General features: G+C 47.3%; 1 protein-coding gene across 1 annotated transcript in view; it reads left to right on the forward strand.

Annotated features, from left to right (window-relative positions):
• The window catches only part of LOC123771900 (major facilitator superfamily domain-containing protein 4A), a gene marked incomplete in the record, with an annotated part of 75,531 nt that overhangs the window by 45,645 nt on the left and 5,310 nt on the right, over nt 1–24,576 (forward strand). The window contains 7 exon segments of the mRNA XM_069337745.1: nt 7,481–7,734; nt 8,572–8,835; nt 9,217–9,390; nt 12,406–12,553; nt 14,455–14,525; nt 18,361–18,478; nt 21,088–21,339. Coding sequence (XP_069193846.1) covers nt 7,481–7,734; nt 8,572–8,835; nt 9,217–9,390; nt 12,406–12,553; nt 14,455–14,525; nt 18,361–18,478; nt 21,088–21,302 — 1,244 coding nt within the window.

The raw sequence follows: 24,576 nt of genomic DNA on the forward strand, positions 1-24,576 counted from the left end.
TCTCTCCCTCCCCCCCTCTCTCTCTCTGTGTCTGTCTGTCTCTCTCTCTCTCTCTCTCTCTCTCTCTCTCTCTCTCTCTCTCTCTCTCTCTCTCTCTCTCTCTCTCTCTCTCTCTCTCTCTCTCTCTCTCTCTCTCTCACACACACACACACACTCATAGGGAAATCATGGAAGGGAGACGAACTCTGGCTGCCAAACGCAGGAAATTCACAACTGGAACAAACACAGAGGATGGGATGGAACAGGAAGCCTGGATGAAGGAAGTACTCCAGCAAATGCAGAATGAATTCAGTGAAGGACTGAGGGTAATGAGGGAGACAGTAGCCAACCTGCAAGATGATTTAAGGGCAGCAAAGGAGGAGATAAGATACCTAAAGGAGACTCTTCCACAATACCAGGCACAAACCGTACCCCAGGGAGATGGGAATGCTACTGTGGAGGGGACCACCACAACCCAGATCTCATTTGCTGAAATGCTTAAAAAGAGCCCTGAAGCTAGGTCTGCGGTTAAGGAAGTTGCCATGGAAGTGGCTTCCTCTCAGGAAGCAGCTAGATGTACTAGCCGGCTGATAGAGAGAAATAGAGCAGTAGTAGTAGCAGGCATTGAAGAACAAACAGGGACCAGACCAAAGGAGCGGAGAGACAAGGACAAAAACATGATTAAAGAGATCCTTAAAGAGGTAAGGATGGAGGGAGCTGAGCGAAATGTTGAAAAGGTTTTCAGGCTTGGAAAGTACAACAAGGACAGAGACCGAATGATAAAGGTGGTTTTCATGAGCGAAATCGCGAAAGAGGAACTGCTAGCAAGGAAGTGTTGTCTAAAAGGTGTAGAGAAGTTCAAGAAAATATTCCTGCAGAGGGATATGACAAGGGAAGAGAGAATACGGACAGCAGACGCGAGGAAGGAGCGCAGGAAGAGAGAAGGAAATCAGAGTACCACAACCCAGAACCCTACAATCCCAGAGGGAAGTGGAGAACCCTCCTCAAACAGTGCAACAGCCACAGGGATTGGGGCACCACCCCCAAATTCTACCCAACAGACACCCAACCTGCCCCATCCCCTGTCAGCCCCCCACTAAGTACCCACCTAGGGCACCCTCCCCCCACCCACCCCCCACCCCCCACTCACCCCCCTTCTCCCCCTCACCCCTCTCCCCAGGACCTCCCTTCTCCCCCATCCCCCATGCCCTCCCTTCTCCCACATGCCTTCCCGTCTCTCCCACCCCCATGCCCTCCCTTCTCCCCCTCCCCCCTAAGCCCCCCACTCTCCCCCACCCCACCTAAGTCTTCCCCTCTCCCCCACTCCCCTAAACCCTCCCCTCTTCCTCACCCACCTCAGCCCTCCCTTTTCCCCCACGCCCCCCAAGCCCTCCACCCTTTTCTCTTCCCCCAAGCCCCCCCATCTCCCCTATCCCCCACAGCCTCTCCTCCCCCCATGCTTCCCCAACCCTCCCTCTCTTACCCACCCCCTGTACCCTCCCCCTCTTATCCACCCCCTGTACCCTCCCCCTCTTATCCACCCCCTGTACCCTCCCCCTCTTATCCACCCCCTGTACCCTCCCCCTCTCCCCCACCACCCCAAGCCCTCCCTCCTCCACCAATCCCCCCGTGCCAGGTCCCCCCAGCTCCCACTCACCCCAGATCCCAAAGGTCCCCCCCAGAAAAGAAGCAGAAGAGAGTCAGTTTCAGGGTGATGTACTCGAACATAGATGGGATCACAAGCAAGACAAGTGAACTAAGGGAAAGAGCACAAGAAGTTAACCCAGATGTAATCGGACTCACTGAAACAAAACTCTCTGGAATCATAACGAATGCCGTGTTTCCCCAGGAGTATACAGTAATAAGGAAAGAGAGGGAAGGTAGAGGAGGAGGCGGAGTGGCCCTACTCATGAGAAGGGAATGGAGTTTTAAGGAGATGGCCATCCCGGGCTGTGAGGAGTTCAGAGACTACATAGCAGGCACCATAACAATGGGAGGACCAAGAATAGTAGTAGCAGTAATATACAACCCTCCACCAAATGACAGGAGACCCAGTCAAGAGTATGAAAACAACAACAAGGCAGTTAACACTATAATTGAGAGGGCAGCCTCTGCTGCCTGTAGAAATAGATCCCACCTGCTCATCATGGGCGACTTCAATCACGGAAAGATTGACTGGGAGAACAAGGAACCGCATGGAGGCGAGGATACGTGGAGAGCCAAACTATTGGAGGTGGTGACAAGCAACTTTTTAACGCAGCATGTCGGAGAACCCACAAGGATGAGAGGCAATGACGAACCAGCGAGACTCGACCTAGTCTTCACTCTGAACGACTCCGACATAAGAGAAATCGGTTTTGAGGACCCAGTAGGAATGAGCGACCACAGTGTACTGGTGTTTGAGTACTTGATTGAAGAAGGGTTATTGAACTCGAGGAGGGATACCGAAACCAAAAGGTTAGCATACCGAAAGGGAAACTATGAGGGGATAAGAAAATTCCTAACAGATATAGCATGGGAAACAGAGCTCAGGGGAAAGACGGCCCAAGATATGATGGATTACATCACGCAGAAGTGCAAGGACGCAGCAAACAAGTTTGTCCCAGTCCAAAAGGAAAACAGAGAAATGAAGATGAGAAACCCATGGTTTAATCAAAGATGTAGGCTAGCTAAGCAGCAAAGTAAAAGGGCATGGAGAAACTATAGGAATAACAGGACACTGGAGAGCAGAGAAAGATACCAGAATGCCAGGAATGAATATGTCAGGATGAGAAGAGAGGCAGAAAGACAATACGAAAATGACATCGCAAGCAAGGCAAAGACTCAGCCTAAATTGTTGCATAGCCACATTAGGAGAAAAACAACAGTAAAGGAACAGGTTATGAGATTAAGGATAGGGGCGGAAGGATTCACTACAAATGACAAGGAAGTGTGTGAGGAATTGAATAAGAAATTCCAGGAGGTCTTCACCTTAGAACAAGGAGAAATTCCAGAGGTAAGTGAGGGAATAGCTAACCAGGAACCACTGGAAGAGTTTGAGATTACCAGTGGGGAAGTAAGGAAGTGTTTACTAGAGTTGGACGTGACGAAGGCTATAGGCCCAGATGGAATCTCCCCTTGGGTTCTAAAGGAAGGAGCAAGAGAACTGAGCCTACCACTCTCCATAGTGTATAACAAATCACTGGCAACAGGGGAACTGCCAGATACTTGGAAAGCAGCTAACGTAGTCCCGATATACAAGAAAGGGGATAGACAGGAGGCACTGAACTACAGGCCAGTGTCCCTAACCTGCATACCATGCAAGCTGATGGAGAAGATTGTGCGAAAAAAACTAGTGGAGCATCTGGAGCGAAGGAACTTTGTAACACAGCATCAACATGGGTTCAGGGATGGCAGGTCCTGCCTCACAGGGTTACTTGAATTCTACGACCAGGCAACAAAAATAAGGCAAGAAAGAGAAGGGTGGGCAGACTGCATATTTTTGGATTGTCAGAAAGCCTTTGATACAGTGCCACACAAGAGGCTAGTGCGAAAGTTGGAGATGCAGGCTGGAGTGAGAGGGAAGGTACTCCGGTGGATAGAGGAATACCTAAGCAACAGGAGACAACGAGTCTGTGTGAGGGGTGAGGTCTCAGATTGGCGAGACGTCACAAGTGGAGTCCCGCAGGGGTCAGTCCTTGGACCTATACTGTTTCTGGTATATGTAAATGATCTCCCAGAGGGTATAGATTCGTTCCTCTCAATGTTTGCCGACGATGCAAAAATTATGAGGAGGATTGAAACAGAGGATGATAGTAGGAGGCTACAAGATGACCTGGATAGACTGAGTGAATGGTCCAACAAATGGCTGTTGAAGTTCAACCCGAGTAAATGCAAAGTAATGAAACTAGGCAGTGGAAACAGGAGGCCAGGCACAGGATACAGAATAGGAGATGAAGTACTTAATGAAACAGACAGAGAGAAAGATCTAGGAGTTGATATCACACCAAACCTGTCTCCTGAAGCCCACATAAAGAGAATAACGTCTGCGGCATATGCGAGGCTGGCTAACATCAGAACGGCGTTCAGGAACCTGTGTAAGGAATCATTCAGAATCTTGTACACCACATATGTAAGACCAATCCTGGAGTATGCGGCCCCAGCATGGAGCCCGTACCTTGTCAAGCACAAGACGAAGCTGGAAAAAGTCCAAAGGTATGCTACTAGACTAGTCCCAGAACTAAGAGGCATGAGTTATGAGGAAAGGCTGCGGGAAATGCACCTCACGACACTGGAAGACAGAAGAGTAAGGGGGGACATGATCACAACCTACAAAATCCTCAGGGGAATCGACCGGGTAAACAAGGACGAACTTTTCAACACTGGTGGGACGCGAACAAGGGGACACAGGTGGAAGCTGAGTACCCAAATGAGCCACAGAGACGTTAGAAAGAACTTTTTCAGTGTCAGAGTAGTTAGCAAATGGAATGCATTAGGCAGTGATGTGGTGGAGGCTGACTCCATACACAGTTTCAAATGTAGATATGATAGAGCCCAATAGGCTCAGGAATCTGTACACCAGTTGATTGACGGTTGAGAGGCGGGACCAAAGAGCCAGAGCTCAACCCCCGCAAGCACAATTAGGCAATTAGGTAAATTAGGTAAGTACACACACACACACACACACACACACACACACACACACACACACACACACACACACACACACACAAACACACGACATCTATCAACTATCCACATTGGCTACCATATTCGTGGTTTTCAAGATCAGATTATGACCTGTAGAGAACCAGAATACAACAGGTTCGATCATCTGTTGCTTCATTAATTAACCCCAAGTCTCAGTTGGGCAATTATGACTGCTCATAGCCCAGTCGATAGAGCGTCGGCCTCATATACTTGGGGCTCACGGTTCGAATCTCCTACAGGTAAATGGAATGTTTATTTCCAGGGAAGTGTGGATGACAATTTATATCTTAGTATATCACTTATACTCACAGGAATATATATATATATATATATATATATATATATATATATATATATATATATATATATATATATATATATATATATATATATATATATATATATATATATATATATATTGTAATACTCAGAAGGTGAGATGTTTCTGGAGGTAGAATGCAAATGTGATTGCCAGAGAGAGAACTAGTGAAGGGTGGAGAAATGCCTCACTCTTATGGGGAGTCACGTAGGCTCCAGTGCCACCAGGGAGGGCCAGGTGTGTGGTGGTAGAGGCAGCCACCAGGGTGGGCCAGGTGTGTGGTGGTAGAGGCAGCCACCAGGGTGGCCAGGTGTGTGGTGGTAGAGGCAGCCACCAGGGTGGCCAGGTGTGTGGTGGTAGAGGCAGCCACCAGGGTGGGCCAGGTGTGTGGTGGTAGAGGCAGCCACCAGGGTGGGCCAGGTGTGTGGTGGTAGAGGCAGCCACCAGGGAGGGCCAGGTGTGTGGTGATAGAGGCAGCCACCAGGGAGGGCCAGGTGTGTGGTGGTAGAGGCAGCCACCAGGGTGGGCCAGGTGTGTGGTGGTAGAGGCAGCCACCAGGGTGGCCAGGTGTGTGGTGGTAGAGGCAGCCACCAGGGTGGCCAGGTGTGTGGTGGTAGAGGCAGCCACCAGGGTGGGCCAGGTGTGTGGTGGTAGAGACAGCCACCAGGGTGGGCCAGGTGTGTGGTGGTAGAGGCAGCCACCAGGGAGGGCCAGGTGTGTGGTGGTAGAGGCAGCCACCAGGGTGGGCCAGGTGTGTGGTGGTAGAGGCAGCCACCAGGGTGGCCAGGTGTGTGGTGGTAGAGGCAGCCACCAGGGTGGGCCAGGTGTGTGGTGGTAGAGGCAGCCACCAGGGTGGGCCAGGTGTGTGGTGGTAGAGGCAGCCACCAGGGAGGGCCAGGTGTGTGGTGATAGAGGCAGCCACCAGGGAGGGCCAGGTGTGTGGTGGTAGAGGCAGCCACCAGGGTGGGCCAGGTGTGTGGTGGTAGAGGCAGCCACCAGGGTGGCCAGGTGTGTGGTGGTAGAGGCAGCCACCAGGGTGGCCAGGTGTGTGGTGGTAGAGGCAGCCACCAGGGTGGGCCAGGTGTGTGGTGGTAGAGACAGCCACCAGGGTGGGCCAGGTGTGTGGTGGTAGAGGCAGCCACCAGGGAGGGCCAGGTGTGTGGTGATAGAGGCAGCCACCAGGGAGGGCCAGGTGTGTGGTGGTAGAGACAGCCACCAGGGTGGGCCAGGTGTGTGGTGGTAGAGGCAGCCACCAGGGAGGGCCAGGTGTGTGGTGGTAGAGGCAGCCACCAGGGTGACCAGGTGTGTGGGGGTAGAGGCAGCCACCAGGGTGACCAGGTGTGTGGTGGTAGAGGCAGCCACCAGGGTGGCCAGGTGTGTGGTGGTAGAGGCAGCCACCAGGGTGACCAGGTGTGTGGTGGTAGAGGCAGCCACCAGGGTGGGCCAGGTGTGTGGTGGTAGAGGCAGCCACCAGGTTGGGCCAGGTGTGTGGTGGTAGAGGCAGCCACCAGGGAGGGCCAGGTGTGTGGTGGTAGAGGCAGCCACCAGGGTGACCAGGTGTGTGGGGGTAGAGGCAGCCACCAGGGTGGGCCAGGTGTGTGATGGACAGTGTCTGTGGCCTACTGGTAGGTTTGAGGTCGGGAATTATAATATTGTGAAGTTATAATGGTAGGATCTGTGATCTTCTGGTAATAGACAGCAACAGCAGCAACAGCAACAGCAGCAACAACAGCAACAGCAGCAACAACAACAGCAGCAACAGCAACAGCAGCAGCAACAACAACAGCAGCAACAGCAACAGCAGCTACAGCAACAACAACAGCAGCAACAGCAACAGTAGCAATAACAACAACAGCAGCAGCAGCAACAGCAACAACAGCAGCAACAGCAGCAACAGCAACAGCAACAACAGCAGCAACAGCAGCAACAGCAACAGCAGCAACAGCAACAGCAGCTACAGCAACAACAACAGCAGCAACAGCAACAGTAGCAATAACAACAACAGCAGCAACAGCAACAACAGCAGCAACAGCAGCAACAGCAACAGCAACAACAGCAGCAACAGCAGCAACAGCAACAGCAGCAACAGCAGCAGCAGCAACAGCAGCAACAGCAGCAACAGCAGCAGCAGCAACAGCAACAGTTGCAACAACAACAACAGCAGCAACAGCAACAGCAGCAGCAGCAACAGCAACAGTAGCAACAACAACAACAGCAGCAACAGCAGCAACAGCAACAGCAGCGTCAGTAGCTGCAATATAATTTCAATCAACCGAGAAATACATCTCTCAAACCTACAAATATTAAGTTGACCAGACCACACACTAGAAAGTGAAGAGACGACGACGTTTCGGTCCGTCCTGGACCATTCTCAAGTCCAGGACGGATCGAAACGTCGTCGTCCCTTCACTTTCTAGTGTGTAATCTGGTCAACATATATCAGCCAGGTTATTGTGACTCCTCGTCTGCATACAAATATTAACCCACCTGTCCTCCTGCAGGCTCTTCATTTCTTCTACGGCCTCGGGGCCTTCCTCTCCCCCATGATCGCGGAACCTTTCCTACTGAACAAGAACTGCACGGAGATTGTCCTCAACACCACTACTACCACCTCCCACCACCACCACGACCAGCACCAACACACCCAGGACAAGGCCCTCAACCTCTCATACCCAGATCATCACACCCTCGAACTCAAGAATAACTCTGAGATACAGTACGCCTTCTGGATACTTTCTGGCTTGCAGGTGAGGCTGACAGGAGTTTTGTGGGACTTAATTCCGTGTTGTGTGTAGAGATTAGTATCACACATTTCGTGGTATATATATATTCGTTGATTTATTGATGTTGGGGTTAGACTTATATGGGGTATGACTTTGCGTGAGTTAAGGTTAATATTTTAGTGATTATTGATATGTTTTGGCTGTGATAAGATCCTTTTGCGTAAGTTCCAAGTTCATTTTTTGATTATTAACTGATGTCAATAAACAGAATTGCAAGACGCATAAACGGTATTACAAGACACATAAATGGAATTCAAAGATATACAAAAATTCAAGACACATAAAACAGAATTGCAAGACACATAAACATAATAATAATAACAATAATCTTTATTTACAAGAAGGTACCATGAGTCGGTAAGATTACATAAGATTGGTACTTTTGCATAAGAATATTAGTATTCAAGACACATAAATGGAATTTCAAGACACATAAACAAAAATACATGATACACAAACGAATATCTAAAACACACAAACCCAAAACAAGAAACATCAAGAGAAATACAAAATACATACAGCTGGACATGCATTAAGATACACACACACATGCTAATCTCAATCAACAAATCTTCCTTTTTAAAACAACGCATTTTGTAAACAAGATCATAACCGAACAAATCCACAAGGGCCGTGACGAGGATTCGAACCTGCGTCCGGGAGCATCCCAGACACTGCCTTAATCACTGACTGAGCTACGACAGTGTTAAAATTCATTTGTTCATTTGATGCATCACGTTAGTGTGATCTCTGTGTGTGGAGATCATAACCAGTTGTAAACCCAAGTTACAACCCCTGCAGGTGCCGGTGGTGTTGCTGCTGACGATGCTGGTGGGGCGGGAGGTGTTTGGCCTGGACGCTGACCCTGCAGGAGAGGTGGCAGTCGGTGCTGGGGGCAGCGTGGAGGCCGGCAAGGAGGCCTACGAGATGAAGGTCTCGTCAGGGGGCACGGAGCCCAAGGTCGTGGTCGTGGAGCACGGGGAACGACCTCCCGTCAATAGGGAGCAGGTCGTTACCATCACCCTCCTGACGGCGTTGTTGCTCTTTCTCTACGATGGTCTTCAGGTCGGTATGGTGGCAATGTTATTGTCCGGGGAGGGGGGGGGTTATGGTGTCACTGTTATCTTTTCCCGGTACGGTGGTGTCGCTGCCATTGTCTCCCGGTACGGTGGTGTCGCTGCCATTGTCTCCCGGTACGGTGGTGTCAAGCCGGACCGGGAACAATGTCTCGCGAAACTCTACGCATTCCACCCGCCAGAGTTCACTGTCAACACACCAGCCCACGTACATACTCTATCCCTTTCACATGTATTTTCTTGCCTCTTTAAATGTATTTGAACTGCATAACTGAGAACGCTGTTAAAGGCACTAAATATTAGCCTGTTTCCAATATTATAAACTGTATCTACCCGTTGAGGATAAGATATATAATGTTGGCGTCCTCAGGCGGGTTATGGCGGCTACGTGTTCTCGTACGCTGTGAAGAGCATCGCTGGGATGTCCATGAACGAGGCGGCCTACCTCAACGCCTGCTTCTGGGGCACCTTCGCCTTCGGGAGGCTCATGTCCATCGGCATCGCTACCAAGCTGGCGCCTTCCTTCATGCTGCTCTGTAATATTGTGAGTGGTACACTCTCTCTCTCTCTCTCTCTCTCTCTCTCTCTCTCTCTCTCTCTCTCTCTCTCTCTCTCTCTCTCTCTCTCTCTCTCTCTCTCTCTCTCTCACTCTCACTCTCTCTCTCTCTCTCTCTCTCACTCTCACTCTCTCTCTCTCTCTCTCTCACTCTCTCACTCTCACTCTCTCTCTCACTCTCTCTCTCTCTCTCTCTCTCTCTCTCTCTCTCTCTCTCTCACTCTCACTCTCTCTCTCTCTCTCTCTCTCTCTCTCTCTCTCTCACTCTCTCACTCTCACTCTCTCTCTCTCTCACTCTCTCACTCTCACTCTCTCTCTCTCTCTCTCTCACTCTCTCACTCTCACTCTCTCTCTCTCTCTGTGTCTCTCTCTCTCTCATATCCAGGTATGTTGTCCTCGACGACTGTTCTTCCACAACTTCCACGCATGCTACACTCTTTTACTAGGAAATACAAGAACCTAACAAAAAATAACAAAAAATACCCACCAGAACTGCTAGAGCGGCAATTTCTGTTTAAATATAATAAACCTCACTCTTTCGCACCATCGGAGAGTCGAACCCAACTTCAAAAGTAGGAGACTGTTGGCCTACCAACCAAGCCATGGGCGTTCACAACAACAACTCAAAATCCTGTTTATTTGTGGTTGTATTAATCACGTGATCACTTTATCCTCACCTCTTGTGCCTGTGTTTACTTAAGTCTTGTCTAAGATGAAGATTGGTGAAGATTAAGCCACCCAAAAGGTGGCACGGGCATGAATAGCCCGTAAGTGGTGGCCCTTTGGAGCCATTACCAGCATCAAGAGCTGATACTGGAGATCTGTGGGGGTGCGACTGTACCCTGCGTGACGGGAGATGTCTCCCGTGAGTCTTGTCTAAATCTAAATATATATAAAATTGGAATTAATTGTTTCATGTTCTATCATGGGATGATATATATTTAGAATCCTATTTACCAGTATAAATAGGATTCTAAATCTTTATTCCCTTTACAATTTAAATTCCCTTTGCTAAATCCTTAGATTCTTTCAGACGGTTTAACGGTGTTCTATCTTGATGACTTTGCCAGGAAGTGTGTTTTCTCTCCTCACAAGGGCACAACCACTAGAACTGGTTGGTAGAGCGAAGGCCTTGCTTCTTGCTGGTCGGCGTTCGATCCCCGATGGTGCAAGTAATTGGGACATCGTTGTTTCTCTCTGTCCTATTTTAGGTCATTGTTCTCATACCCCAGCTCCTTGTCCTCATATCCCAGCTCCTTGTCCATTTATCCCAGCTAATTGTCCTCATATCCCAGCTCATTGTCCTCATATCCCAGCTCCTTGTTCTCATATCCAGCTCCTTGTTCTCATATCCCAGCTCCTTGTTCTCATATCCCAGCTCCTTGTCCTCATATCCCAGCTCCTTATCCTCATATCCCAGCTCCTTGTCCTCGTATCCCAGCTCCTTGTCGTCGTATCCCAGCTCTTTGTCTTCATATCCCAGCTCTTTGTCCTCATATCCCAACTCCTTGTCCTCATATCCCAGCTCCTTGTCCTCATATCCCAGCTCCTTGTTCTCATACCCCAGCTCCTTGTTCTAATATCCCAGCTCCTTGTTCTCATATCCCAGCTCCTTGTCCTCATATCCCAGCTCCTTGCCCTCATATCCCAGCTCCTTGTACTCATATCCCAGCTCCTTGTCTTCATATCCTAGCTCCTTGTCCTCATATCCCAGCTCCTTGTCCTCATATCCCAGCTCCTTGTCCTCATATCCCAGCTCCTTTTCCTTATATCCCAGCTCCTTCTCCTCATATCCCAGCTCTTTGTTCTCATACCCCAGCTCCTTGTCCTCATATCCCAGCTCCTTGTCCTCATATCCCAGCTCCTTGTCCTCATACCCCAGCTCCTTGTCCTCATACCCCAGCTCCTTGTCCTCATATCCCAGCTCCTTGTCCTCATATCCCAGCTCCTTGTCCTCATATCCCAGTTCCTTGTCCTCATATCCCAGCTCCTTGTCTTCATATCCCAGCTCCTTGTCCTCATATCCCAGCTCCTTGTCCTCATATCCCAGCTCCTTGTCCTCATATCCTAGCTCCTTGTCCTCATACCCCAGCTCCTTGTCCTCATATCCCAGCTCCTTGTCCTCATATCCCAGCTCCTTGTCCTCATACCCCAGCTCCTTGTCCTCATACCCCAGCTCTTTGTCCTCATATCCCAGCTCCTTGTCCTCATATCCCAGCTCCTTGTCCTCATATCCCAGCTCCTTGTCTTCATACCCCAGCTCCGTGTCCTCATACCCCAGCTCCTTGTCCTCATATCCCAGCTTCTTGTCCTCATACCCCAGCTCCTTGTCCTCATACCCCAGCTCCTTGTCCTCATATCCCAGCTTCTTGTCCTCATATCCCAGCTCCTTGTCCTCATATCCCAGCTTCTTGTCCTCATATCCCAGCTCCTTGTCCTCATATCCCTTCCAAGTGCTGTATAGTTAGTCTGGCTTTGTCCTTTTCCCCCATCAATAATATACCATCATCTTCGGAAAGGTTTCTTGGGAAACGTTCAGTTCTTTCTGGGAACTGAAGTCAATTGAAGTCTTATTTCTAACATTCATGAATTGTGTGACTTCTTTCAGATTCTTAGTAGTGATGAGTTCCTTCCGATGTCATGTCTCTCATGCATTAAATACCTTACCCTTGCAAACAGCAAGTCACAAGAATCTGGTTAAACATTGGACTCCCAATCCACACATTAGAAAATAATGGTATTGTCGACGTTTCGATCCATCTTGGACTCTGTTAATCATACGATTCGAAAATGCTCGAGGATGGGGTTTCTTTGATAGGGGGAGGACCTGCTGCATGGGTAACAGCTTCTCCTCCTTGGCTTTGCACCCTGGAGAGGCCACTCCAGACCAACAACTAGAGCGCAACGCCATAGTCTCCTGAGACTGATGGATGCCTACTACTGCTACTAAAGACGCCGCTGGACCATTACGAGGTGAGCTAATGACCCTTAACGACCTTACAGAGCGGGTGTCTGGTAGCGATGGTGTTGATGTTGTCCTTCCACCACAACCACGCCGTCCTCTACATCGGCACCTGTATCTTTGGCACCTTCCTCTCCTCCGTCTACCCCACGGCCGTCAGTCTGGCAGAGACCTACATCCCCGTCACCTGTGAGTCCGCTTCTTACCCTCACAACCTGTCTAATGATACTAGGGGTTCAAACAGTCTTTCTTGTGTGTTTTTCCCATGTCGAGTGTATGGTCTTAAGTCCCAGTCCGTCCTCCTTAGCGTCTCCAACGTCAAGAAACTGTCGTACTATTGTGCCCTTATCTTAATCCACCAGAGGACCCAAAACAGAAAACGGGACAGTACGTCACTTTCGCCAGTCGCTGCCATTTTCTAGTCCGACAATTTTTGGCCTTATGTAGAGAATACGTCAAAATACGACGTGCTATTAGGAGGCCGGGCTGGTCGTCCATATATAACCTGATCAGCCAATCTTGGCTGCATATACCGGATTGGGATTCTCAGATCACTCTAGGGTGCCTTAAAGCTGTGAATAACCTTTCTACGCTTATTGGCAGTGATAGAAACGTGCTACAATATTCCTCTATTTCTATTCCATAGGGCTGATAGCTGAGTGAAGATAGACTTCATAGATAATAGAAATCTGAGATATTGAATTTGGACCAACCGGAAAAGATTTTATATTTATGTTGCAAAGACCAACTAAATTAACCTAACCTTCCTAGGCCTAATACACAATATATGAGGCCTAATATATTATCTATGTGTGCTATATTAAGCCTAGGATTATTTAAGTTTGTTTTTTAGCTTCATAACGTACTATCTAGACACAAGGATGGGTTGTTTATCCCATAGCGCTAATAGACTAAACCAAGATAGATATCTTCGTTGTTTCAGAAGTCATGATAGCCTGTTGACTTGGTCAACAGGCTATCCTGTCTATTTAATGGCACTAAACAGCGCCTTGTAAAGGTATATCTTCCTTTTGATATCCTATAAAGCATGGTGACAGATAGGATAGTCCCTTCTCCTTGCCTCAAGGCGCTAACACGCTCTCTATTTGTGTATACAAAAGATAACGTTTCTTTGTATGTCTGTCTGTGCAAACATGAAGGCCAGACGCCAAGGGCAAGTCTCACCAAACTTTGCAGGGTTACTGGTGTTTGGTCGGGGATTATCATAGGCGGGTCAGTGTCTACACCTCTATGCGCCATCCTTTTGCATGAACTTACAAACGATATCAATTCGTTATCTTTCACTACATATCAGACTCCATCCTCATTAGCATTACCCAGCATATTACTTTCGACGATTAAATCTTAGTTAATCACCTTATCTCTCTAAAGAATTTTTTTTGTACTAGTGAAATTGTGATTTAATATCCGTTTTTTTGTGAGTATAAGTGTATTGTGAGTATAGTGTGTTATGAGTATAAGTGTATTGTGAGTATAGTGTGTTGTGAGTATAAGTGTATTGTGAGTATAGTGTGTTGTGAGTATAAGTGTATTGTGAGCATAAGTGTGTTGTGAGTATAGTGTGTTATGAGTATGAGGAGTTTATGGGGCTTTTTGTTATTCCTCTTTTTGGGTGGAGTTTTTTTGAGTAATTTACATAAATATGTTTTAAAGCAAAGATCTGAGGATGAATTTTGAGTCTGTGCTCTGGTGGTGTGATATTACGTGTAATGGATGCTTTTGAGAGCAACTCTGCGCACTCTGAATGTAAATTAACCCTTATGAGTGCAGCTGTGTGCACTCTGTGTGTGTAACTCGCCCCAATCAGTGAGTGAAGTTACAGCCACAGTGCAACTTCACTCACTGTGAGCGAATCTTAATACATTCTGAGTTCACATTTGTGCACTCTGAATATAATCTGATCCATATCACGAGTGTAACAGGAATTGTGACCGAAACCTGACCCATTCTGATAACAACTTGAAGCACTCAATGTAACATGTCTCACTCAGAGTGCTTAGTAAGGCACTCTGACTGGCACTCTGAGCCACCTTGAGTGAAAAGTGACCCATTCCTCTCCATCATTCCAGCCCACATAACTAGCGGCCTGGTGATGACTGCAGCTGCGGGGGAAATGATCATCCCAGTCGTTATCGGCCACGTAAGTCTGTCGTTAAGAGGTCGTAAGTCATCACAGTCGCCATAGGCCACGTAAGTCTCTGGTTAAGAGGTCGTAAGCCGTCACAGTCGTCATAGGCCACGTAAGTCTCTGGTTAAGAGATCGTAAGTCATCACAGTCGTCATAGGCCACGTAAGTCTCTCATTAAGAGTTCGTAAGTCATCAAAAGGGAAGGTATATCTCTTGTTAAAAGTCCTTAGATCATTATTGACCATGTAAGTCTCTCTTACTAAGTCACATGTGACATACACACATGTAAGTCACATGTGACATACACACATGTAAGTCACATGTGACATACACACATGTAAATCACATGTGACATACACACAGGTGAGTCACATGTGACATATACACAGGTAAGTCTCATGTGACATACACACATGTAAGTCACATGTGACATATACACAGGTAAGTCACATGTGACATACAGACATGTAAGTCACATGTGACATACATACATGTAAGTCACATATTTCGGGTCAAAAGCACCACTTTTATGTACTTTTTGAATTATGTCTCTTTTTTTTTTTACCCTCGTAGTTAGGTCACTTGTATATTACATTTAATATGTGCCTTTTTTAGGGTTAATTTGGTCTAGGGTCCATGCCTCCCTGTCTTGTGGCCCGGAGGTGGGGCCCAAGAGCTAGACTAATAACCCTCAAAGTGGCAAGGTGAGTAGTCATAAGAGGAAACAGTATTGTTAATGTTAAAATCTCCGGTCAAGTCTGATTAAGTCCTTTTTTGCCTTCTATAAACCATTTTTGCGCTACCGCTCACAGGATGAGTATGGGGTGCACAACAAACTACCACTCACAGGATGAGTATGGGGTGCACAACGAACTACCACTCACAGGATGAGTATGGGGTGCACAACAAACTACCACTCACAGGATGAGTATGGGGTGCACAACGAACTACCACTCACAGGATGAGTATGGGGTGCACAACAAACTACCACTCACAGGATGAGTATGGGGTGCACAACGAACTACCACTCACAGGATGAGTATGGGGTGCACAACAAACTACCACTCACAGGATGAGTATGGGGTGCACAACGAACTACCACTCACAGGATGAGTATGGGGTGCACAACAAACTACCGCTCACAGGATGAGTATGGGGTGCACAACGAACTACCACTCACACAGTGAGTATGGGGTGCACAACAAACTACCACTCACAGGATGAGTATGGGGTGCACAACAAACTACCACTCACAGGATGAGTATGGGGTGCACAACGAACTACCACTCACAGGATGAGTATGGGGTGCACAACAAACTACCGCTCACAGGATGAGTATGGGGTGCACAACGAACTACCACTCACAGGATGAGTATGGGGTGCACAACAAACTATCACTCACACAGTGAGTATGGGGTGCACAACAAACTACCACTCACAGGATGAGTATGGGGTGCACAACAAACTACCACTCACAGGATGAATATGGGGTGCACAACAAACTACCACTCACACAGTGAGTATGGGGTGCACAACAAACTACCACTCACAGGATGAGTATGGGGTGTACAACAAACTACCGCTCACAGGATGAGTATGGGGTGCACAACAAACTACCGCTCACAGGATGAGTATGGGGTGCACAACGAACTACCGCTCATAGGATGAGTATGGGGTGCACAACGAACTACCACTCACAGGATGAGTATGGGGTGCACAACAAACTACCACTCACAGGATGAATATGGGGTGCACAACAAACTACCACTCACAGGATGAATATGGGGTGCACAACAAACTACCACTCACACAGTGAGTATGGGGTGCACAACAAACTACCACTCACAGGATGAGTATGGGGTGTACAACAAACTACCGCTCACAGGATGAGTATGGGGTGCACAACGAACTACCACTCACAGGATGAGTATGGGGTGCACAACAAACTACCGCTCACACAGTGAGTATGGGGTGTACAACAAACTACCGCTCACAGGATGAGCATGGGGTGCACAACAAACTACCACTCACAGGATGAGTATGGGGTGCACAATACACTACCACTCACAGGATGAGTATGGGGTGCACAACAAACTACCACTCACAGGATGAGTATGGGGTGCACAATACACTACCACTCACAGGATGAGTATGGGGTGCACAACAAACTACCACTCACAGGATGAGTATGGGGTGTACAATACACTACCGCTCACAGGATGAGTATGGGGTGCACAACAAACTACCACTCACAGGATGAGTATGGGGTGCACAATACACTACCACTCACAGGATGAGTATGGGGTGCACAACAAACTACCACTCACAGGATGAGTATGGGGTGCACAATACACTACCACTCACAGGATGAGTATGGGGTGCACAACAAACTACCACTCACAGGATGAGTATGGGGTGCACAATACACTACCACTCACAGGATGAGTATGGGGTGCACAACAAACTACCACTCACAGCATGAGTATGGGGTGCACAATACACTACCACTCACAGGATGAGTATGGGGTGCACAACAAACTACCACTCACAGCATGAGTATGGGGTGCACCTGATAGATCTTTACCTGAATTTACCTGAGGTCCACTATCTTTCTCTAGGTGCCACGACGAGGTCAGGAAGCCGGCAGCTTGTCAAATGTCTCCCCCCCCCCCCACCAATTATCCTGTTGATTTTTGTTAACTGGACCTAAATGCATTTCGTCCACCGCTTCCGCTGCCTATAACGTGGCCTGAAACGCCCTGGGAGGTGTAAGACAGAAGCGTTTAGGCTTTAGGTACTCTCGAGTTGAGCAACTGTTGTGGGCGGCATCCTGTAGAAAGGCTGTAGTTAACCTAAGGGGACTACAATAAGCCAAAGTACAAGATTCCTGTACTGAGACCTTCTAGTATAGGCCTATAAAACGTGTGAGTCTGATATAGGCCTACAAAACGTGAGAGTCTGATATAGGCCTACAAAACGTGAGAGTCTGATATAGGCCTAAAAACATGAGATTTAAGTATAGGCCTACACAACGTGACACAACTAGCTATATAAGAGAAGGCTTTCCGTAGAATTAAGCTCAGAAAGGCTTTATATATTCCTCGCAGCCAGTCAAATAGGCCTATAGTACTTCTCCAGCCACACATTTTTATCCTGAACCTAAATGCCACTCTTCTGTACAGAGTTCTTTCAGAAAACTTTACTGACAATAATTATCTTTACTAGTTACCCCTCTTTGTCGTCCGTTTTCTCTATTAAATATTCTTTTTCTTTGTTACATATTTGTAGGGAAACTTACCTGAATTTACCTGAGGGCCACTAATAGTAGTGGCCTCGACGAGGACAGGAAGCCGGCGGTTTGTCAACGGTACCCCCCATTTGCCCTGATAATCTTTTCCAGCTGTATTTTAAAACCCAGCAGAGTTTTGGCGTTTACGGCTTCGGCGGGTAGGCGGTTCCACAGGTTTAATAACCTTATGGGTGATAAAGCATCTCCCGTTTTCTGTCCCACATTGTGGCGTGTTGAGCCACAATGTTAAATCTTACCTTAAGGTGGCCAACTTAAGTAGATTTAAGTTAGTGTTAAGTTGTTGTTGTTTAAGATTCGCTATATGAAACAAAAAGTTCCAAGTAGCACGGGCTATGATGAGCCCGTTTTTTAGTTTTAAGTTACTCCTAAAGTGTAACAGCAAGCTTGGTTGTGTAACAACCAGAGGCAGACTGTTACAAGCGGTGATATAACACCCCCTCCCCCTCCTTTTCCATGTTCTATATAGTTCCTTAGTTATTCCTCCTCGTAACTACCTTACCTGTTGTAACTAAGCTTACCGTGTTGATCATCTTACAGGAGTTCGAGGCCTACGGGCCGGCCAGCGTGCTGGTGTCTGGCGTAGTGATGACCCTGGTGAGCGTCGTGGTGTACCTGCTCCTGTACCTGGTAGCCCAGACCATCACCCGTCAGTCCTGTGAGTACCGGAAGACTGGGGGACGGGGGGGGGAGGGTAGTGGTCCTGTGGTACTTGCTAGTCCTGTGAGTACCGGAAGACTGGGGGACAGGGGGGTGGGGGGTCCAGTGGTACTTGCCAGTCCTGTGAGTACCGGAAGACTGGGGGACAGGGGGGTGGGGGGTCCAGTGGTACTTGCCAGTCCTGTGAGTACCGGAAGACTGGGGGACAGGGGGGTGGGGGGTCCAGTGGTACTTGCCAGTCCTGTGAGTACAGGAGGGCTAGAGGGGGGGGAAGAGGGGGGTCCAGTACACTACTCATTAGTCCTGTAAGTTGTATGGTGGGTCCAGAGCGTAATGTGTTAGTCCTGTAAGTTGTATGGTGGGTCCAGAGCGTAATGTGTTAGTCCTGTAAGTTGTATGGTGGGTCCAGAGCATAATGTGTCAGTCCTATAAGTCTCGAGGTGAATCTAAAGCATTACCAGTCAGTCCTGTAGCCCCAAGAGTGGTCTAGATCATCACCCGCCAGTCCTGTAAGTTTAACAGGATGACAGACCAACTTGTACCACGACAAACTGTCATATTGGCACATAATCTAACTGGCACAGACAAACAATCTGGAATGTAAACCAACAGACAGGCAAACTGGCAGAGAGGCAGGTAAACTCAGAAGAAGATCTCGTAACAGGCAGGAAGATAAACTGGATAGATATCAAACTGTCAGAATAATCAATAGACTGCCTGACAAAAAACCTATTTGCTAACCAACCAATAGACAGATAGACAAATAAATTAACAGTAAGGGAATACAATCAAGCAGTCTAAAGTGTCAGAATTAAGTAATAACAGGAGACACAGTCAGTATAACTGGACATTAACTATTCACATATGAGGAATTAACCAAATCTGGAGACTAATCAACAGTCCACAGAAGCTACAGTTAAAATGATAGCTAACTGTTTATTGGTCGGTGCAAATTCGTATAATGAGGACAGGCAGACCGTCTCAGTCAACTGTCGTGGCCAGCAGGTGGTAAATACCACCGAGTTAACTAGTGGCAGGGTCACTTTCAGGGTCAGGGTCACTAAGGTCAGTTTCAATCACTTGAAACTGACCTTAGTGAATATAAACACTAAATAAACACGAAATAACCGATTATTTCCACAATGTTATCTTCTTGAATGCTAGATCATGGCCGAAAATAGCCATCTGACCAGGCCCGAGGGGTCATGATCTTGTGCTACAAAATATTTAAATTACTTCACCATTAACCTAGCGATGAGCATAGAATTTGTAACCTAGGCAAGATCTATTCAGTTTAAGGGGTACAAAGAAAGGTCTCACTGTCATTCTGTGTATCATTCAACTGTGAATTAGTCGCTGTTTGCTAGAGAGAGAATAGTGAAAGGGATGGGACTCATTATTCCTCTGTGTTTATTCATTATTCTTTGGATCTCTTTCTAACTTCATGTTATCCCATGGTAGGCCTTCACTACATGCTATCCCATGATAGTCCTTCACTACATGTTATCCCATGGTAGGCCTTCACTACATGTTATCCCATGGTAGGCCTTCACTACATGCTATCCCATGATAGTCCTTCACTACATGTTATCCCATGGTAGGCCTTCACTACATGCTATCCCATGATAGTCCTTCACTACATGCTATCCCATGGTAGTCCTTCACTACATGCTATCCCATGGTAGGCCTTCACTACATGTTATCCCATGGTAGTCCTTCACTACATGCTATCCCATGATAGTCCTTCACTACATGTTATCCCATGGTAGTCCTTCACTACATGCTATCCCATGGTAGGCCTTCACTACATGTTATCCCATGGTAGGCCTTCACTACATGCTATCCCATGGTAGTCCTTCACTACATGCTATCCCATGGTAGTCCTTCACTACATGCTATCCCATGGTAGTCCTTCACTACATGCTATCCCATGGTAGTCCTTCACTACATGCTATCCCATGGTAGTCCTTCACTACATACTATCCCATGGTAGTCCTTCACTACATACTATCCCATGGTAGTCCTTCACTACATGCTATCCCATGGTAGTCCTTCACTACATGCTATCCCATGGTAGTCCTTCACTACATGCTATCCCATGGTAGTCCTTCACTACATGCTATCCCATGGTAGTCCTTCACTACATGCTATCCCATGGTAGGCTTTCACTACATACTACCCCATGGTAGGTCCTCACTACATACTATCCCATGGTAGGCCTTCACTACATACTATCCCATGGTAGTCCTTCACTACATGCTATCCCATGGTAGGCTTTCACTACATACTATCCCATGGTAGGTCCTCACTACATACTATCCCATGGTAGGCCCTCACTTCATACTATCCCATGGTAGGTCCTCACTTCATACTATCCCATGGTAGATCCTCACTACATACTATCCCATGGTAGCCCCTCACTTCATACTATCCCATGGTAGGCCCTCACTACATATTATCCCATGGTAGGCCCTCACTACATATTATCCCATGGTAGCCCCCACCACATTCAACCCAACAGACTTCCCCACATCTACTCCACCACAATCTACCCCTCATCTACCGCCGTTCACAGCACACTAACACCCCCTCCATTGTGTTACACAGCCGAGCAGAGTCTGCTGAAGCGGTTGAAGGCGCTGCTGCTCCGCCAGAAGGAGGAGATGGAGGACTCGGGTCTGATGAAGCACCACGTCAAGTACTACACCAGGATGGCCAGCCAGCTCTCCGAGTCGTCCCTGGGGGAGGAGGCAGGCTCCCCCGAGGGCACGGGACCCAGGGGCCAGTCTGCCCTTAGTGACAACTCCCCCGCCCCTCTCTAAAGGGGGGCATGGGGCTCCTTCACAAATGTGTTTTAAGGTAGATTGTTATTCCAATGGTAAATATTTAAGATATATTTTTTATTGTTTTTTTCACCACTTGGGAGTGGACGGTAGAGCGACGGTAGAGCGTCATGCAGGTCGGCGTTCAATCCCCGACCGTCCACAAGTGGTTGGGCACCATTCCTTCCCCCGGTCCGATACCAATTGCCTTATCCTGACCCATTCCCAGTGCTATATAGTCGTGATGGCTTGGCGCTTTTCCCTGAAAAAATAAATATTCATAGGGGCTCTTTTGTTTGTAATTGTTGATGTGTAAATTTGTAAAGTTTTTAATTGTTGTGGTTAATGTGACGGGGGTTTACCCGGCATTTATTTACGAGAAGGTTATGTTCACCGAGAAGGAGTACCCAGTTTACTGTGAGTTTACCCTATTCCTGCAGCCCGTCCTCCTAAGGTTTCCCAACGTCAAGAAACTGTCGTGCTAAAGTGTCCTTATCCTTAACCTACCAGAGGACCCAAAACAGAAAACGGGACAGTATGTTAATTCCGCCAGCCGCTTTCATTTTCTAGTACGACGATTTTTGGCCTCAGGCAGAGTATACGTCAAAATACGACGTTCTATTAGGAGGACGGGTTGATTCCTGGACTGTTCCAGGCTAGCTTACTAGCGACAGGTGTTGTGGTGTGTGTGGCGATTAGACGGGGACTCCGTAAGAACTGTTCTGTCCAAATGGATGAAGGGGAAGGGATTTGTTGGGAATGCGCCAAGCTATCACGACTATATAGCACTGGGAAAAGGTCAGGATAAGGATTTGGAATGGGTCGGGGAGGGAAGGAATGGTGCCCAACCATTTAGACGGTCAGGGATTGAACGCCGACCTGCATGGATCGAGACCATCGCTCTACCGTCCAGCCCAAGTGATTAGACCAAACGGATGAAAGAGGTACCATGTTTGGCACCCATTCTCTGTCCCCATTCTGACGCAATTCTCTGACTCCATTCTCATGTCTTGCTTTCGTGGCAGTTTACACTTGATTCTGTGTCCCCTGTATGTCTAAGTTGTCATCCTGGGGTTCTGTTTCCTCTCATGATGATGTATAATATACCACAGACATCACTAGCTCATTGTTCTCGTGGCTGTGAGCATTTTAATGTATCTACCCCTATCTGAATTCTTCTGTGTGGCGAACTTCATCATTTTCTTCCAATATTGGGTCCGAAACCCCTGTTGTAAGGTCCGAAACCCCTGTTGTAAGGTCCGAAACACCTGTTGTAAGGTCCGAAACCCCTTGTTGTAAGGTCCGAAACACCTGTTGTAAGGTCCGAAACACCTGTTGTAAGGTCCGAAACCCCTGTTGTAAGGTCCGAAACACCTGTTGTAAGGTCCGAAACCCCCTGTTGTAAGGTCCGAAACCCCTGTTGTAAGGTCCGAAACCCCTGTTGTAAGGTCCGAAGCCCTTGTTGTAAGGTCCGAAACCCCCTGTCGTATGGTCCGAAACCTCTGTCGTATAGTCTGAAACTTCTGTCGTATGGTCTGAAATCCCTGTTGTATGGTATGAAATCCCTGTCGTATGGTCTGAAATCCCTGTTGTATGGTCTGAAATCCCTGTCGTCTGGTCTGAAATCCCTGTTGCAGGGTCTGAAACCCCTGTCGTATGGTCCGAAACCCCTGTCGTATGGTCCAACCCCCCCCCTGTTGTAAGGTCTGAAACCCCTGTTGTATGGTCGGAAACCCTTGTCGTAAGGTCCGAAATCCCTGTCGTAAGGTCAGATCGTGCAGTTTCAACAATCAAAACCATGCATATTAGAGTGTATCGTGAAGCAAGATTAGATTGTCTAATATGTTTGGTGTTGAAGACCTATCAACCTCTGAAGGGTTATTAAGATCACCACAATATCTTACTGACCAACCAGCAAGTTTGGTGTTGGACTTAAGGCCTATCAACCTCTGGAGGGTTATTAAGACCACCACAACACCTTACTGACCAACCAGCAAGTTTGGTGTTGGACTTAAGGCCTATCAACCTCTGAAGGGTTATTAAGATCACCACAATACCTTACTGACCAACCAGCAAGTTTGGTGTTGGACTTAAGGCCTATCAACCTCTGGAGGGTTATTAAGACCACCACAATACCTTACTGACCGACCAGCAAGTTTGGTGTTGGACTTAAGATCTATCAACCTCTGGAGGGTTATTAAGGCCACCACAATACCTTACTGACCAACCAGCAAGTTTGGTGTTGGACTTAAGACCTATCAACCTCTGGAGGGTTATTAAGACCACCACAATACCTTACTGACCGACCAGCAAGTTTGGTGTTGGACTTAAGATCTATCAACCTCTGGAGGGTTATTAAGGCCACCACAATACCTTACTGACCAACCAGCAAGTTTGGTGTTGGACTTAAGACCTATCAACCTCTGGAGGGTTATTAAGACCACCACAATACCTTACTGACCAACCAGCAAGTTTGGTGTTGGACTTAAGACCTATCAACCTCTGGAGGGTTATTAAGACCACCACAATACCTTACTGACCAACCAGCAAGTATACTTTACCCCTGAACATAGTCGAGGACTACAGTAAACTCTCAGTGTATACTCACCGAGAAGTGAGGTAGACCTCCCAGTGTGTATTCCCCTGTCTCTATGTTTGATTCAATAAATCTCACCGCATCGTCTTGCTAGATCATGATATATCTTGATCTAGATATCAAAATATTATATCATGATATAAGATCATAATCTTGCTAGATATATCAAAGGTTGTTCATTAAGAATGAATATTATCTCCTGATGGTCATATATATTAGAATGGATTACCAGAATATTTCACCCTTGTTAATTCTTTATTCTCAACCATTCTCCCTCCCTAAGCTTAGAATAGCTGTATATACCTCCCAAGTGTTATAAAGTATGATAAGTATTACACCTTCCAAGTATTATAAGTGCTTTCTTCTCATAGTTGTCTTTCCTTCCACTTAAATCTTGGGCTAGAGCTCCACAACTCCGGCATGGGACTATGTATTGTCGAAGAGATTGGTTGTATATTTCCTTATCTATATTTTAGCTTTTTGTGGTCAGAAGTTCTTTCACATGGTTTCTACTAACTTTACCCTCCATGCTGCTAAATTCTCACTGGAAAGCCGTCCATTCTCAACGTTTAAGACTCCTGGTTCTCTGAGTATTGATGCTGCTAATTGAAAACAAATATGCACATCGCCATCGCAGAGCCTTAATATATCTATGAGAAAATCATTGGAGCAGGTTGG

The sequence above is a fragment of the Procambarus clarkii genome, chromosome 38 (assembly GCF_040958095.1).
Source record: "Procambarus clarkii isolate CNS0578487 chromosome 38, FALCON_Pclarkii_2.0, whole genome shotgun sequence".
In the NCBI taxonomy this organism is placed as follows: Eukaryota; Metazoa; Arthropoda; class Malacostraca; order Decapoda; family Cambaridae; genus Procambarus; species Procambarus clarkii.